This window comes from Phyllostomus hastatus, unplaced genomic scaffold (assembly GCF_019186645.2).
Source record: "Phyllostomus hastatus isolate PE091 unplaced genomic scaffold, TTU_PhHast_1.1 phas_contig_495, whole genome shotgun sequence".
Classification (NCBI taxonomy): Eukaryota; Metazoa; Chordata; class Mammalia; order Chiroptera; family Phyllostomidae; genus Phyllostomus; species Phyllostomus hastatus.
This window is the reverse complement of record NW_025333895.1, coordinates 3,154,608-3,171,208: the sequence shown is the minus strand read 5'-3', so window position 1 is coordinate 3,171,208 and position 16,601 is coordinate 3,154,608. Positions and strand designations below refer to the sequence as shown.

Sequence of the window (16,601 nt, the reverse complement as noted above, 5' to 3'; positions counted from 1 at the left end):
TGGAGGCATAGCACTTTGATGGTGAAACACGAACTGGCGGGTTTCACCCTCCCGGGAGCCTCTGCGTGTCCCGGGGCCCTGCAGCCCCTCCCTGGCGTTTGGGGCGGCGTCTTGCGAGCAGGTGAGCGGTCGGGGCAGGATGGAAACCACGGAGCTGCTGCGTCCTCCCGGCAGCCGGACCCCCTGGACCCGCCCAGACACGGCTCCGGGGCAGGCGCAGATGAAAGAGCCCGCATTCCTCGCCGGTGACCCGCTGAAATGCACGCGCTTCAGGCTTGTACAGCAACTGGGGTGTTTCCCCTTCAGGAGCATTCCTGAGGGCTGGTGCCGGAGAAGGGCAGGGCTCGGCTGGCCCCTCCGCCTCCTGCTGGCTTGTGACCAGGTCTCTGGGCTCAGCGGGGCGCAGCGGCCCGCCGGCGCTCTCAGGAGAGGCAGGGCAGGCGGGTGGTGGCCATCTGCTCCCTGAGCCCTTGGCTGGCCCGGCCAGTGTCTGGGACAAGCTGGAGGCCAGAGGGACGCTATCTTGGGTGGCTTCAGAGACGGCAGCAAGCCAGGGAAAGGTTAAAACAAACATTTATTTAACAAATTATATTAAGAAGACAGACAATCACACAGTGAAACTTCCCTTTGCCAAGTACAAGAGTCACCTCAAATAAATACTCGCAGGAAGGACACCGTTCCCACGGCCAGTGCACAGTGGCTGTCGGGGGAGCCCCACAGCAGCGTGCGCCCCTTGCTGGGGGAACGGACCCGTCTCACGGTGGTGACAGCAGCAGCTGCCGCAGGGCCACGCCCACAACACGTGACGGAAGCCAGGCTGACCTAGGGGCGCCAGGCGATGCGGGGGTGGGAGCACGGGTGCGGGCGCTTCCTGTGCACCGTGCAGGCACGCGGCTGCTTTGCCGAGGGCTCCCCCTGCCTTCGTCCTCGGGGCCCCGGTTCTCAGAGGAACTGCAGGCCGGGCCGCCCCACAAATGCCCGATGATGGGGCAGCCAGCAGCCCGGGGAGCCCTCGTCTGGGTGGAGCGAGCGGGCGGGCAGGCGGGCTCCGCCCCGCGCTCAGCACCCGCCCACTTCACAGCGCCCCGGCGACAGCAGCGTGAGCGGTGGCGGCCGGGACGTCCACTCCTGGACCAGAGACTGAAAGGCCCTCGTGAGGCATGTGCTTATGTTGGGATGGCTGGCACCGTGGGACTCGGGTCCAAAACTGCCTCTGCCGCTCACCAGCCTTGTGCCCTCGGACAAGCCTCAGCTTCCCCATCTGTGATGCGGGGCAACCCACATCCACTTCTGGGTGGGTATGGTTTTGGGGGGAATGACAGGAGAAAAATGTGCTTAATATGCCACGGAGTGTGGGCAGAGTGTGTGCTGGTTCTTCCTGTCCTGCCCCCGCCTTTCTGAAGGACGCCGGGTGGTGGGACAACAGTCCCCAACCAACCTGAGTGGCTTCTCACCACCAACCGCGTGTCACCAGCGAGGTGGGCAGACAGGCTGCAACCCTCCCAACGGGGGTGGGGGAGGCTCAGGCAGCCTGGGGGCTAACGCGCTGTTTCTTCCCACTGGGGGGCGCTCTCCTCTCCAGGTGGAGGGGTTGCAGCCAGGATCAGTTCTTGGACGTGGGGCGGGGAAAGGCCTTGTCATAAACTTGCCAGTGAGCCCGGAGCAGAGTGCGCTCTCCCTGTCACCGCGGTGCCACCTCCAAGGCCTTTGGGGGCGATTCTGAGCTCTGAGAGGGAGGTGAAGGCAATGGGGCGCTGTGCTCTGCTTGGGGTATTCTGGGGGGACAGAGGGTGCTGGAGGGCTGAGGGCAAGGCCGCTCGCTGTTCCACGAAAACCCTCCCTTCCCTCCCCACCTGGCCGGACGGTCTGCAAGGGGCCCTCCCAGAGCGAAACAGGCCATGCGGTGTGCAGGGGGAGCCAGAGCCCCAGCCCGCTGCTGCCCGCGCCCTTGCTGGACCTCACCGCCCTCTCACAAGGCAGAGAGACAGGGTTAGCGGCAGCCGAACGTGCACCACGCAGCCAGCCTGCTGACACCGCGCTGCCGGCCTGCCTCAGGCCGCCGAGCATCTCGACGCTCACAGCCAACGCTACTACCTGGACTTCGTCTGTGAGGCTGGGGCGGTCTCCTGGCTCGCCGGAGTCCCCCCGGGGCGTGAGTGGGGAGCTGTGGACACCCTCCTCCTCTCACTGACGACCACCCTCCCCACCGGGCCCCACGTTGTTGTATTTGAAGTTTCTCTGGCCCAGCAGAGCGGCTGCAGGGCCTGGCTGTCAGTCAGGGGAGGAGGGCTGCGGCGCTACCAGTCAGACACAAGCTCACAACCGACGATGGAGGGAGGGAGTGCCCGATCCAGCGAGCTGGACAGACGGATCAGGGCTCCCCCCGCCCCCCCCCCCCCCCAGCTGGGCAGTACCTCTGGCTGTTGGGCTTCCAGTCACACAGGTCGCTTGGTTCTGAACCAGCCACACATCCATAAAGCAGCAGCGGACACGTGTTCTGGGCCTCCCCAGAAACAGCTAGCTTATTTCAGTGGGTACCTCTGAGACCAGTCGTTACTCCTGGCTAAGCACCAGTCCCAAAGGTCCTCAGGGGACTGCTGTCTCTGTCCCAAAGTCTCCCGGGCCCTGGTAGGAACAGTCTTTTCCTGCCACCTCGCGGCGTGGGAGGCAGGGGGAGGCCAGTCTCACCAGGGACGCCCTCAGGTTCCGGGGAAGGGGAGGCGAGGCCCCCATTTCCCTAAAGCGTGGCAATCAGGAAGTATCAACATGCGCACCAGGGGGTGACCAGGGGCAAGCGTAGAGGGGCCTGCAGGGGGCGGGGCTGACAGGTGTGTGAGGTATTTTTGCCCTGCCCTGCCACTCAGCTGGCGGCCACTCCCCAGACTGTTGGCTGCTCCCGCTGTGTCCCAGCCACCCAGCTAACCGCGTGCCATCCCGGGGCTGCAGGCGGGAGGGGCCTGTCCCTGGCTGTGGCTCTCCTGTGCCACCTTCCTGGTGAGGGAACCTCACTGCTCTCCACGGCGCCCCCCATGCCAAACCTGTGCATAGCTCCGACCATCTGGTGACCCCCCGAGATGGGAGACGCCAACAGCCATGGGGGAAGGGCCCAAGCCCCCACACATGGCAGCAACCCCTGTTCTCATGGCAAATGTGCGTGGAGTTGAGCTTGGCAGCTGGCACTGTGTCCACTGGCCGTGAGTGGCAGAAATGTCGGTGCCGGCCCCGGTCGGTGACTGGGATTGGATGAGCTTGTCAAAACCACCACTTTGAGGCGCACAAGCCGTCAGGACACGGCCTGGCCCCGAGAAGCCAGGTGAGCACCTGCCGCGGCCCTTCCGGGCCGGGCGCTGGCTCACAGCACCGGGCAGAGCCGTTGGCACTGCTGATGGCACGTGGGTGCTGCAGAAACGAGCCCTTTGGGGGGAAGCGGGTGTGACGTGGGTGAGCCCGGCGTCCTGGGCAGCAAGCGCCGGGCACTCGGCCTTACTGCCCAGAGAGCAAGTCCCGCCTGTGCTGGCAGCTGGGGCCTGCTGCCCCCTGACCCCAGGACATCCAGTGTGTGAGTCCGGTCACAGGTCCGAGCACAGGACATCCACAGTGGAGCAGGGGCCGGGCATGGGTCCACTCGGGCCGCTGGCTTCCTCCTCCTGTGTTCATCCCCTAGGGCTGCGTGAGACGCTGTGGGCACGCGATGCCGTTGGCACGAGGGGCTCGTTCCGCAGCAGCCCGGGTCCGGGTGACCAGGGCTCCGGGAGGGTCTTGTGCAAAGCTGCCCTCCGCTCAGGGTCTTCCAGGAGGATGGCGGTGGCTTAGTGGCAGGTGACGGGAGTGAAGGGAGCTGGTGGTGTCGCCGGGCATCCCGAGCAGCTGTCCAGGCCCTTGGGCGACTCCCGTGCGGGTGGGGTTGTTTCGAGGGCGGCCGCTCATCATAGACATGTTAGGAGCTGCTGGTCACTACAGCACACGGGTTAGTCGAGGTTAGGAACCACAGCCCCGGGAAGACGGGCTGTCCCTTCAGGCCAGCCGATGACCGGAGATGGAGGCGCTCAGCTGCCCGCGGTCTCCCAGACGAGCCCCGCGGGGCGCTGCGAAGGGCGGGCAGGAGGGAGCGGGCGAGGGCGGGGCGCTCAGTAGTCTGGGCCGACGCGTCTTCTCCCCGCAGGCGCAGGCGGCGTCCGGCCCTCAGGACTGGGGCGCCTGCTGGCAGCGCGTGGGGCTGGGCGGGAGCCGGGCGGCGGCGCTCTGCTCCGTGCGGAAGCTGTACTCGTACTGCGGGGGCGGGGCAGAGAAGCACAGTCAGTGCGGGGGACGCGGGGGGGAGGGGGGGTCCCCGCGTCGAGGCCCCGCCTGTGCACGCAGACCGTGCCCGTGAACTGTGCGAGCGCATGAGTGCGCGTGTGCAGACACAGCCCTGTGACTGCAGGTGCCTGGCTGGTCTGTGACGACCGGGACCTTTCACAGTCCCCGCCCCTCTCTCCACAGGGTGAGACCTCAGCACCAGCGGCGCCCGAAGCCATGATGCCGGCGGCAAGCACGTGTGGGCTGCACGCCCAGCACCCTCCTGCCTCCCACGACCCCGCAGGTGGCCCTCGTCCTACTGGGGGAGGAGTCCCACACTGGGGAGGGGCAGATCCGGGACTCCATCCCGGATCCAACCGAAGGCTGGCCACGGCCACCAGGCTCGGGACCCTGGTCTGCCGCTCCGCTCAAGTGCCCCCTGAGCACGCCCGCGACACTCACTCTGGGGGACACTCCCGCCCACGCTTCCCTGGCTGGGGCCCGCGGCCACTCCCCGTAGGGTGTGTGGATGCCCTCACGAACCTGGGAGGACCCGAGGCTCCTGGAGGGCGGCGCCCCACGGCCCCCCCCCCCAAACTGCCTGCCCTGAAGGAGAGCTCAGCCCTCACGCTTCAGGCTGGGGGGCTCATCTGCCAGACCCTGGGTCACCGGCACGCGCAGAGGCAGGTTCTGAGTGTGACGGCAGCTCAGAGAAGGGGCGGTGCCTCTAGGGTGGGGACCGGGGACCTGAGGGTCACCTCGAAGACCAGGTGGGATCGCCACATCTCCATACCGAGCAGGGCACGGCAGGCAGAAGGGGGCGCAGGTAAGGCGTGCGGCCGGGCAGAGACGGGCCTGCGGGGGTGGGGGCGGGCTGAGGGGAAGAGCCTGGAACAGGACGCTGACGCAGCCACGTGGTCTCACAGGTTTTGGGAATGAGGAGCCTAGATCAGATCACTGGTTGTCAAACATTTAAAATATCTGGAATCTTTTGAGCCGTTAGAATTGTCTTTAAAAGGGCCCCCCTACTTAAATCAGCCAAGCGGAGCTGCCAGGTTGGACTTGGCCACCACCCGAAGCCGCCTCCTCCGGGACACGGCGGTTGGGGGGGAGGGGGCTGGTAGCAAGACTCTTGGAGCCACAGCAGCAGGGGGGCATCTACTGCAGAGGGTGCTCCAAATGCCCCACCCCCTCCTCCTGCGGCATGCTGGCCAAGCCTGCCCAGCACCCCCTCCACCGTGGGCTGCCTTCCACCAGGAGGCACTTCTGGGGGCCACACAGAGCAAGGGGAACGGCTGAAAGTTGAGGGTTTCAGGTTTAATTGTGTCCCTAACCCCCTGCCTGACAGCCCCACAGCAGCAACTCAGGACAGACAGACACACACAGATCTGAGCTGGGGACGGGTGAGGCCTGGGCGGACCCTGTCCCTGCGTGAACAGCGGAGGGAGCAGCCTCCAGTGGCCCCTGGAGCCACAGACCCCAGTGACACCGAAGACGGGGCTGTGGTCCCTACAGACGGCCTCTGTCGCCAGGTGGGGTGGGGGAGGAGGAGCTGCTGCTGCCGGTGAACCCTGGTGGCCCCACCTGAGGAGAAGCAGGGTCACGGCGACAGGTGACAGGCGCTGGCATGGACGTGCATGAGGGGGAGACCATGCACACTGCTGGGGGGGCCGTGCACGGGTGCAGCCGCTGGGACAGGCAGCGCGGACCCCGTACACTACCCACGCCGGACCTGCCCCACGATCCAGCAGCCCCACTGCTGAGTTCTCACCCAGAGGCAAAGAGAACAGGGACTCGAGCCCCCCTGTGCTCATGGCGGCAGCACCACTCACGGTGGCCCAGCGGGAGACCACCGGCCGCCCCCAGCAGGTGAACGGGTAGAGAAAGAGCGGGGTCTATGCAGGGGGAGTATTGTTCAGCCATAAGATGAATGGAATCCTGCCATCTGTGGCAGCGTTATGCTAAGTGCAATACGGCAGACACAGAAAAGCATCATATGATCTCAGTTACATGTGGAATCTAAAAAAAAAAAAAAAAAAGACACAGAAAGCCCCCAACAAGCTCACAGAAACAGAAGAGGGCGGTGGTCGCCTGAGGCAGGGGGCAGGGCTGGGTGGGTCCCTGGGCCATGAGGGTCAAGGCCCAAACTCCCAGTTACAGTAAGTCCCAGGGCAGCAACGCAGAGCTCACTGTGGGCAGTAACACCGTCCTGCACGTTTGAGAGTCGCTAAGAGTCAATCTTAAAACTTCTCATCACAAGAAAAAACGTGTAACTGTAGTGACAGATGTTAATCAGACTGGCCATTTTGTAATGCATACGAACACTGACTATACTGTACCTCGGAAATGAAAATACAGTGTCATGTCGATTACACCTCAATTAAAAAATGGGGTCACAACGAGGTTCAGTAGGGCGAGGGCCCACCCACCCCAACCCCAGGCAAACACTTGCTGCTCATCTGTTGGCCACTGGGCAGAATCACAGCAGCACCCAGCCGGTCACTTTTCTGCTCTCTGGTGACCAGGGCCAGGGCCCGGGGATTTCAGCTCCCAGGGCTGGCAAACCAGTGTGGCTCTGGAGGCGGCGGACCGGGGGCAAAGCCTGGGACAATACCGCCACCTCGTGGCTGCTTGGGTGCATCACAGCAGGAAGCAGTCCCTCATCGGCTCCCTCAGCACCCACTACATCCACCCAGCGCTGGGGCCAGAGGAGAGCCGCATGAGGTGGCAAGGGAGAGACCTGGGCACGACCCATTAACCCAACGAGCAACACAGGAGGGAGAGAAGGCTGGGTGGGAGAACATGAGAGTGTTCCTGCCAGCAGCTGGGAGTGGTCCCCAAGCAGCACGTGGGGTGGGGGGAGCCACTCAGCTGGGAGACACGGAACCAGAGATAAAGGCACGGTAATTGGAAGCACTTGGGGCCAGGGCAGCCGGCCTTACAGGTGTGGCGATGTTTCAAGACACGCACGCAAGGCCTCAGGGCTGGCACCTGGGATGAGCACCAAGAGACTGAGGGGGGCCAGGTGGGGGCTGGGGGCTTCCCTCCGGCTGCTCTGAGACCAGCCTGGGAGACCCTGCCTGGGGCAGCAGAGAGGCGAGGTGCCTCTCAAGGGAGGGAGCAACCCACGCCAGGCGCCCAGACCCCCCGGGCGTGGCCCCTCCCCTCTGGGAGGCTTTGGGGGACCCACCATGCAGCCTCTGTGCCGGGCTCTGGGGCGGCGGGGCCAACGTGGGCAGTCGGGCTGCCTTGAGTTGCTGGGGGCTGGTCGGCACAGAGGGCCCGTGAAAGGAGCTGGAGGTGGCAGCTCCCAACTGTTTGCACCCAGGGGCCTGGGCCCTCTGCGGCCCTGGGTGCCGGCAGGAGAGGCCCCAGTGAAGGGTGCTGCAGCTTTCTTGATGGCAGGGTGGGTGGTGGGGGGGGGGGGGGAGGGACAGGACATTTCCCAGCCTGGGCATGCAAGTGCTGACCAGGCCGTAGTGGGGAGAACTGAGGCCAGTCTTTGTGGCAGTGCAGGGACAGGGTCCCTAGGAAGGGGGGCTCAGATAGGACTCCTAGGACAAACGGCTGAACTCCTGTCTCTCTAGGTCTGGGGCGGGGGGGGGTGGGTAGGGGGTGGGGGGCAGGGAGAGGAGCACACACTGCCTTCCCCGACTCACGGCCCAAGCACACGGCCGCCCCCCAGAGCTCCAGGGACCTGGGCACGGAGCACAGCCTGCTGTTCCCGCCCCCACCCCTGCCCTTGAGATTTTCCCCTTTTTAGGTTGCACTGGCTGGAGAAAAGGGTGGCTGCCCCCCCCCGCCCTTGTTTTCGCTAACTCCCCAAATGAAATTTCAACATATGTCCCCTGACATAATCCCCCTTAGGCTGCGGATAACTCTTCCCACAGACGCTGTCCCCTGCCGGGGATGGCTGGCCCCCGAGTGTTTGCCCAAGAGACTAGGGCCGCTTCTGGAAGCCCTTTCACTCCCTCGGGCAAACAGCGAGTACCTTTGAAGGCGGATTTGGGCCCAGATCTGTTTACGCAAGACATTAGTCTCCCGCATAAGGAAAACCTGCGCCCGCGTACAAACAGCAAATCCTTTTTGAATTAAAAAAATTTTCAATTAAAAAGAATCTGAGTTCGTAGAGCCCAGCCCCCTGAGCGGCGCCGGGCCTTGGCGCCCTCTGGTGGGCACAGGCCGCCATCACAGCAGCATGGGAAGCCGGCGCGGAGGCCTTACTGGGAAAGAGACATCACTGTCAGGGGCTCCATCTGGGGCTCTTTTCCCCGGGGCCTGGAGGTGGGTGCTCCGGCCTCGAGACCTGCAACTGACACACCCGATCTCCCAAGCCACAGAGCACAGGTCCCAACTTCCAAAAGCCTTTTCTCACCGCAAGGCCCGAGTCCTCGCAGTGGGAGGTGCTGACCGCAGCTTCCAGCTTCACCTCGGAGGCCGAGTCCCTTTACTGCCCAGCCTCACGGGCAAAGAGGAGGCAGCCAATCCCCCCCACAGCCTGCCGCCAGGCCCAAGCACAAAGGTGTCGTGAGGTCCACCTAAGACAACTCACGTGAAGCACCTGAGAGTGAAAACACCAGTCTTCCTGAGAGTCAGACCCAAGGGTTTTAACCAAAGCCAGGGGTGCCCGGGCCCTGCGCGGGGTGGGGCGGGCGTCAGGGCTCGCCTTGAGACGTTTACCAGACACAACAGAAAAAGGCCAGCACAGGCCCCCTTCCCTCGCTGGGCCCAGTGGCGACCACACCAGTCAGAGAGCTCCCTGTGAGAAAGATGGCAAGGGGTTGTTTCCAGCACCCGAGTTTTCAGACGCGGGAGGCGAGGCCCAGGAGGCCTTGCCCATCACCAGGTCACAGACTGAGCCGAGGCTGGGCTGGGCTGGGCTGGGCTGGGCTGGGCTGGGCTGGTCCACAGGGGCGGCGGGGGACGGCGCAGCTCCGGCCCGGCAACTGCAGTTGGCACGCACCTGCATCCACTTCTTCATACAGGTGCACGTGGGGCAGAACAGACCAGGTGGGCACTTCGGTGAGTGACAGAGGGCCCTGGAAGGCCGCGGCCAGGTGAGGACAGGTGCGGAGAAGTGAAGGGGCAAGACTCAGGTCAAGGAGAGGAGTCTGATTCAGGGGTCGACCCCACTGAAGCGGGGGCTTCAGCAGGCTGGGAGGGTCCCTGCACAGTCAGAGGGAGGGGCGAGGCCCTGCGCAGGGGCCTGCCTCCCCCACAGCCCGCCCCGCCGGCACCTGCCTTGGCCCCAGAGCCTGGACCATGACTCCTGCTGGTCTGGTGCCCCCGGCCCCAGTGGGTCAGCCCCTCTGGGCATTTCAGATACGGGCAGCTCACTCGCCTCACTCCGGGCAGTGTCCTGCCAGCTGTCTTCAGAAGCCTGGCTGCTGGGACTCCCCCCCCTTCCCCCCCGGGGCAGGAGAGAGGCAGGCGGCAGTGGGAGAAGCCGGCTCGGCAGGGCCCCGGGCCCCGCAGCGCAGCCTCCCCTGGGCTGCCTGCTCGCTTCCCCGTGGGAGTCCTGTGCGTACTGGGCTGTGGCTCCACAGAGACCCCTGACAAACTGGGGAAGGGCGATGCACCGGGGCCTGGACACACGCGGGGGAGGAGCCAGAGCTCCCCGGAGCTGGGGAGAACGCCGCCTTCAACTCCCTCACTTGGTGAGAAGGGGCCTGGGGCTCGGGCTCTCGGACTGTCACAGTCTGGTTAGGACCAGGTTATGACATGGTTATGACCCAGCCAGTGGTCACTGACAAGGTGACGGGGTGGCAGGAGCCGCCGGGTCCTGAGTGAGAGGGTCAGGGCCAACTCCTCACGTCCCGTGAATGAAGCTGGTACTGTGCTGCCCACGCAGGTGAGCCAGCCAGGGCCCAGATCCACCTGACGGGGCCAGCAGTGCTCCGGGAACAGCTGGGAGGAGCCCCTTCCACCACCACAGCCGGCAAGGATGCTCTGGCCAGTGCCACAGCTGCCCACACGGGGACGCTCACCACCCCCGCAGGCCCGCAGGGAAGCCGCTTCTGTTTCTAAGCTGGCCCTCCCCGCCGGGTTCACGAGCTCTGATCTCAGAGCAGCAAACCCGGAGTCAGGAGCCCAGGCCTCCGCTGCATCTCACCGCTGGGTCGCCCTTAGGGAGGGGTGGGACCAGGGCCCCTCCGAGGCCCACCTGCTCAAGGAGCAGGACCCACACCTTTCAGGGCCCAGCGCCAATCCCGGGAGTGGCTGCTGCTCCAGCACCCCGCCACCTGCCGGCACAGCCCTGCCTCCTCCTACTCCGTCCGGGGCATCCAGGTCACCTCCTGCACCCTCCCCAGTCACCCCCTTCCCTGCCCCAAGCCAGGGACACCCCAGAGGGACAGTGACACCTGCTGCTCTGCTCTCGGGGCACCCTCAGCTCACAAAGCACTTCTGCCTGGCATCCAGATGGAGCATCAGGCAGTGGGGAAGTGGCTCCCACGTCCCCGCCCTGTGGTGGAGGCCCAGCCCCTCTTCCCCCCGGAGCGAGGTGGGAATGACCTGGGCAGAAACCTTGTCCCGTGCGTGGTCTCTGAGATCTCCCCACCGAGTACTGTTCCTCAGTGCGCCGGGGCCAGGCCCGCCTCTGGGCTTCACTCATGTCATTCTCTCGTGGGCACGCTCCCTCCCTCGAGCGGCCGAGCCCTGCCTGTCCCTCCAGGCCCATCGACAGGGGCCTCTGTTCTGGGAAGTGGCCTCCCCTGCCCCATAGCACCTCCCACAGTCACCTGAGGTACGGTGTCAGGAAAGGGTCGGCCATTTCTGCCACCCCACAGCCTGGTGGAGGTCGTGGCCCAGAAGAGATGGATGGATGGACAAATGAATAAGGAGAGAATGGGCGAGCGAAGGGAAAGGTCAAGCTCAATGCGAGGGGGAGCAGGCAGCTGAGGCAGGGGGTCAGCAAGTGGGCGGGAGGGTGGTCACTCTCGATTCTAGTCCCTGTGGAAGCAGCAGTGAGTGGGTGCAGCCCTGGGTACCCAGAACCCCCACAGCCCTGGCAGCACGACAGGGTGCTGGCCCCCACCCCGTGCCGCTTAAGTCGTGCAGGCAGTGCTGGGCCCAGGGCTCCTCCACGTCACCCCCGTGAATGGTGACCTTGTGGGTCCAGGTATGCTTTGTGTTTGTAGCCCTACACACAGACCACGTACAAGCGGGAGGTTCGCACTCTGTTGGCACGTGTGGTGTTGAAAAAATGGTTACAAACACTGAAAAGTTTAGAGACTTTGGATAGAAACATAGGGGCTGTGGCAATTCCGGACCTTCCTTCCTGCACAGCAACTCCAGGCCTGTGTAAGGTTAAACGGAGCCGCTTCCTGTGCAGAGGCACGTGCCCTCTGCTTTGCCACAGTCCCCACCACTCCCTATAACCTGCCCGACCAGGCAGGGTGTCAGCTGCCACTTTACCGCTGTGATTATATTTTTCATCACTGCGAGCATGCGGGGCGATGGGGACAAAGGAAGCGAGAAAGTGAAAGATGTCATGTGCCCGTAACCCCTGGAAGTAGTAAAATGGAAGACTGGTGAGGCCAGCTCTTTCACGAAATCAGGGAAGGCACGTTTGTGGGGGAACTGAAGACTGCTGCGTGATTAACTAGGACACAGAAGGCATCTCGCTGCCCCGGCCCCTCCCCCTGGGCGGGGCTGGCAGGCCCGGCAGGCGCCTGGGGTGTAGCCTGTCTGCTCGGTGTGAGGACCTGGCGGGACTGGGGACCCGCCTGCTGTGGTTGCTAAACAAACACCATTTCTGTGTCCACCAACAGCCGCGCGGCTCTCCCCCCAGAGACAGCACTTCGGAATCTACCTATCACCTAAAAAAATAGATATTTGTATTTTTCCTCTCCTAGGTTCTTTGCGGGAAATATTTAATATCATACTGCTTCCTGGCACTGATTTCCGGGTGGAAGAGGAGGCGCTGAGGGGCCTCGCCAGGAAGGCGCCTGCCCGCCTTCCTCTCATCTGCGGGCTCACCTTTTACCTGTGTGCCAGGTCTCCTGAGTTCAATTTGGGTGGGGCGGGGGGGGGGCGATGACCTTAAGACCTGGGAGATGAAAGCCCCCAAACCACAGGAATACGAACATCCTCTTGGGAAAGACTTGCATAAGACCAGACATTCACCTCGACTTCAGTTTTGCATGAGCAGACACATGACTGCGGATGGTGTCCAGGCGGGCGGTCCTGTCCGCCCCACAACGTCATCCTGGCCTCAGCCCCACCCCCACGGGCCCAGCCCCGTTCCCTCATTTACGTGATGAATGCCCCGGGCTGCTGTGGGAGCAGCCTGGGTGGGGGCTGCCGCTCCGTGGACACTGCTGTTGACAGAAACAAAAAGGCAGGTGTGGGGGGGGGGGCGCAGGGAGTCTTAGACTCTCGAAATTAGTAAGACTACTAATATAATCTACCATATTAATGTGCCCATGGAGGAAAAATATCATCTCAATAGGTGGTGAAAATACACTTATCAAAAGCCACCATTCCTTTCTGATAAAAACATTTAGGAAAATAAGAATAGATGGCTAATCCCTTAATGTAATAAAAAAAAAAGGCATCCATATACATGGTAAGTAAAAATGTACCATTATGGATTAATGTTGAAATTAGAAACTTCCATGAAAAGCACGAGTTGGACCTGGAGGCCTGGTGACCCGAACGTGCCGGCCAGGCGAAGGCACCGGAACGAGGGACAGACACTGGGAAGGAGGAGGCCGGGGCTGGGGCGGGGCTTTGCAGGTGAGCTGTCTGCCTGCAGCACCTAAGAAAAGCAACTGAAAAACCGTCAGAAACAGGGAGTCAGTGAGAGAGCCCACTCCAGAAACAGCGCAAAAGCCAACATTGTCTTGCTACTTAAATGACAGAAAATATCATTGAAGGACAGATCCCACTTACAAGGGCCACAAAAACATCAAACACGGAGAAATAACCTAAAAGAAATGCGCAGGATCTCCGCAGAGAACCCCACCCTACTCTGCGGAGGACTCGAGCAAAGAGCCGAGCAGACTCTCCACCGGAAATGGCAGTGCGCCCCCTGCTGTCTATATGCTGCTCCGCACAGTTACAATAAACACTGAAAGTGAGGTTTTGGGAACCCCTTCACCGTAACGGTTCTAGCTGGAAGTTTAGCTGGAAGAATAGCCATGTGAATATAACTAGGAAAATCTGGGGGGTGGGGGGGAAGAATGAACCCTATCATGTATTAAGGCTTATTATAAAGCTGTAAGGTTCAAAACAGTGTGGCAACATAAAAAGACGAGTCAAGGTAAATGCGCATTAATCTACTTACATGTGGAACTACACAGCCCTGCGCCACCGAACGACAGCAACGGCTCCGAGACCCCTGTCGCGAGGCGCCCTTGCTGAGCGAACTGAGTCAACCTGGAGGGCGCACTGAGGCTGCGCGGTCTAGCCCACTGCGCTCAAGCCACACACCTGCGCAGCGCGTCACTGTGCAAAACAACGCGAGATTAAATCAAGCACAAGAGGAAATGACACGATCAAGAGACTCGTAAATGTCAGAGGTGTGGAGGCTGCTGCCGCGATATCACGGCTACTGTTTTACAGTGAGTGGTCTTTTGTAAGTAGAAAGAATACACTTTAAAATAAAAAAAATCATATGTAAATACATAAACTAGTAATATAGTTGTTTGTTATTGAGTTCTATGTATTCTACGTAATTATATCTGCTATATTTGTGTATTACTGGCAGCGCAGTAGGTGTGTTTGCACCAGCATCACTGCAAACATGTGGGCAGCACGTTGCGCAATGACGTCAGGACAGCTATGACGTCACTACGTGATAGGGATTTTCCAGTCCCACCACAATCGATGGGAGCCCTGTGGTATATGTAGTCCACTGTTGCCTCGAACGTTGTTATGTGGTGTGTGACTGTATTTGATAAAGGTAGTATGTAAAATGTACTGAAGAAAGTAATTAGTGTTAAGAAAACTGGCCTTCATTTTAGGATAAACCAAATATGGTTCCAGTTCTCACCTTCTAATAAATTTCACATGGATTAAGTAGTTGAAGAGCATTGAATACTTTTAATATATTAAAATACAAAAGGGCTGGAGAAAATAAAAAGCGAATATTTTTATAATCTTCTAAGTATGATCCGAAGCCAAACATAAACAAAACTGCCCGTGAAAATATTTAGTGAAACCCATCATTAACAAAGCGAAAAGACACCGGTGTGTGTGTGTGTGTGTGTGTGTGTGTGTGTGTGTGAACACAGAAGGGAGAGACGGTTGTGATAAAGAGTATAAAGAACTCTTTAAAAATGAGTGAAAAAAGCCAAAGAAGCCAAGAGAAAAAATTAGGCAAAGGCTACAAACAGAAGACATTTGCAAATGAAGTACAAATAGCCAACCAACACATGACAATATGTTCACCTTTAAATCCCAGGGAAGCTTAGCCGACGGGAGGACGTGGGAAACAGGCTCCCTCTCCTGCTGGAGGTGGGGTGTTCTGTGGGCGCACCTTTCTTTAAAAAAAGGCAAACTGGTAACATATGCTTTTCTAAAGAAAGGCCCAGGGGAGCAAAGACACATGTAACAAGGAAATATATTGCAGCCGTGTAATAGCGAATAATTGGAACAACTCAAAAGCCAATCAATAGTGGATTGCTTGAATAAATCCTGGCGCGATCATCAAAGGGAACGGCGTGCAGTCGCTGACGGGAAGGAGGCAGATCTGCGCGAAGAGACGCGGAAGGGCGTGCGCGATACGCTGTTTAAGTGTGAAAGCGAGGCATGCACAGTGTGTGCACGGTGAGCCAGTGTGCTGTTCCGACGTGTGTGTGTGTCCCTCCGCCCCCCCCCCAGGAGGGGACTGTGGGGAACGTCACGTGTCTGAAATGTCTTCATTTTTATCAACATGCACACCTTTGAACCCGGGGAAAACACGAAATACTGAAAATTGATTTTGATTGGCAGGGTAGCTGCTTAAGATGATAAGCTGCCCAAGAGATCCACCAGAATGTATGGACAGAGAGCTAATCTCGCCTGGGCAGTAAAGCAGCGGCCCCTAAGCTGTGGGCGGGCTCCTGGAGGGGTGGTCCCCAAGCTACTGCCGCGTTTCAGAGGAAGGCTAACACGTCTGTTGTGCCTCCAGAAAGGCTGCCCATTAAACAAATCCATTAGGTTTCTTTGTTGTGGGCTGGAATGGTCTGCACTCAGTGTGATAGCTCTGCAGAATCTGGTGGCAGGCAGCTCTGGGGTCTTTGAGCAAAGACATAAAAATGGGGAGCAGAATAGGTTAACTATTCACTTCACTAATTTTTACTTAGTAAATAAAGTAGCTAGATTTCCTCCTCCAAAATACCAGCTTCCTTACTGAAATACCAATAGAGAAAAAAGATTCTGGGTGGTGAAAATGTTACATCTCCCAGGTAGAGAGAAGGCAGCTGGCTTCTTGTTGCAGTTTACGACCTGACCACTAGATGGTGCAAAGGGACCACACATTTCACAACATCTCCCTGCACAAAATTCTTTCCCCTTAACGAGCACAATGAAAGCTTTCCAAAAGTCGAGAGAATGAACAATTGTGCTGGGATATGAGCACTTTGCTTTTATAAAATTGGGACTCTGCCATTTCATTACTGATAGGAAAATCTTCTGTCTCACTTTCTTCCCACCACATGCAGGTCCCAAATCCACTCTTAAATCTCACGGGGCCGGCAGAAACCCAGGGAAAAGGAACGTCCAAAAGTTGAATTCAAAAATTCTTTTTACTTCGAGCTGCCAAATGCATTTCCATTAATTTCACCTCGATGTCGTGACGTAAATGCTGGTGGAATCGGCCCCAAGCTAAATAAGCAATAAGCCCCATTTTTCAACACACAAACACATAAAGATGTCAGCTCAAACTGTTTACTAATTAACACTTAAAAAGACACAAATTAGATATGCGTGGCTAAGAGCAATTATAATCAAGACGAATTTCTCTAGTCATTTGGGAACTGAAAAAAATGCCTAATTGCTGGAACCAATGTTTTAAAAACTGAAATCATGCCAGTTAGCAAATATGTTCATTTAAAGAACATTCCACGTGACTACGCTCTGGAGGATTGACTACAAACACGAGAACAAGGAAAATATTTAGGTATAAAATTAAAATTTTAAGCTCCCTTAGATTTATAACTTCTTCATTAAATACGTCTGCAAACAGCAGCCCATAAAAACCTGTAGCAATTAAGTGGTTAAATGAACTGCCTCCCTTGTCAATTTTAAAGGAGTGATTAATATTAGATCGTCCTTTCACTAATTAGACTCTCCCTTGTCTTTCGGCTTTAGCATCGAGTGAAATGGAGGCTGTCTGC

The 16,601-nt window shown here is 59.3% G+C and overlaps 1 protein-coding gene across 2 annotated transcripts in view; it reads right to left on the bottom strand.

The window, feature by feature from the left end:
- Positions 1 to 2,383: 2,383 nt before the first annotated feature.
- Positions 2,384 to 16,601, bottom strand: part of MVB12B (multivesicular body subunit 12B) — a 153,410-nt gene continuing 139,192 nt past the window's right edge. For both annotated transcript variants that reach the window (XM_045846354.1, XM_045846355.1), the window contains exon 10: positions 2,384 to 4,269. In XM_045846354.1, the coding sequence (XP_045702310.1) occupies positions 4,183 to 4,269 (87 nt within the window). In that variant the 3' untranslated portion in view covers positions 2,384 to 4,182. The remainder of the gene's footprint in view (positions 4,270 to 16,601) is intronic.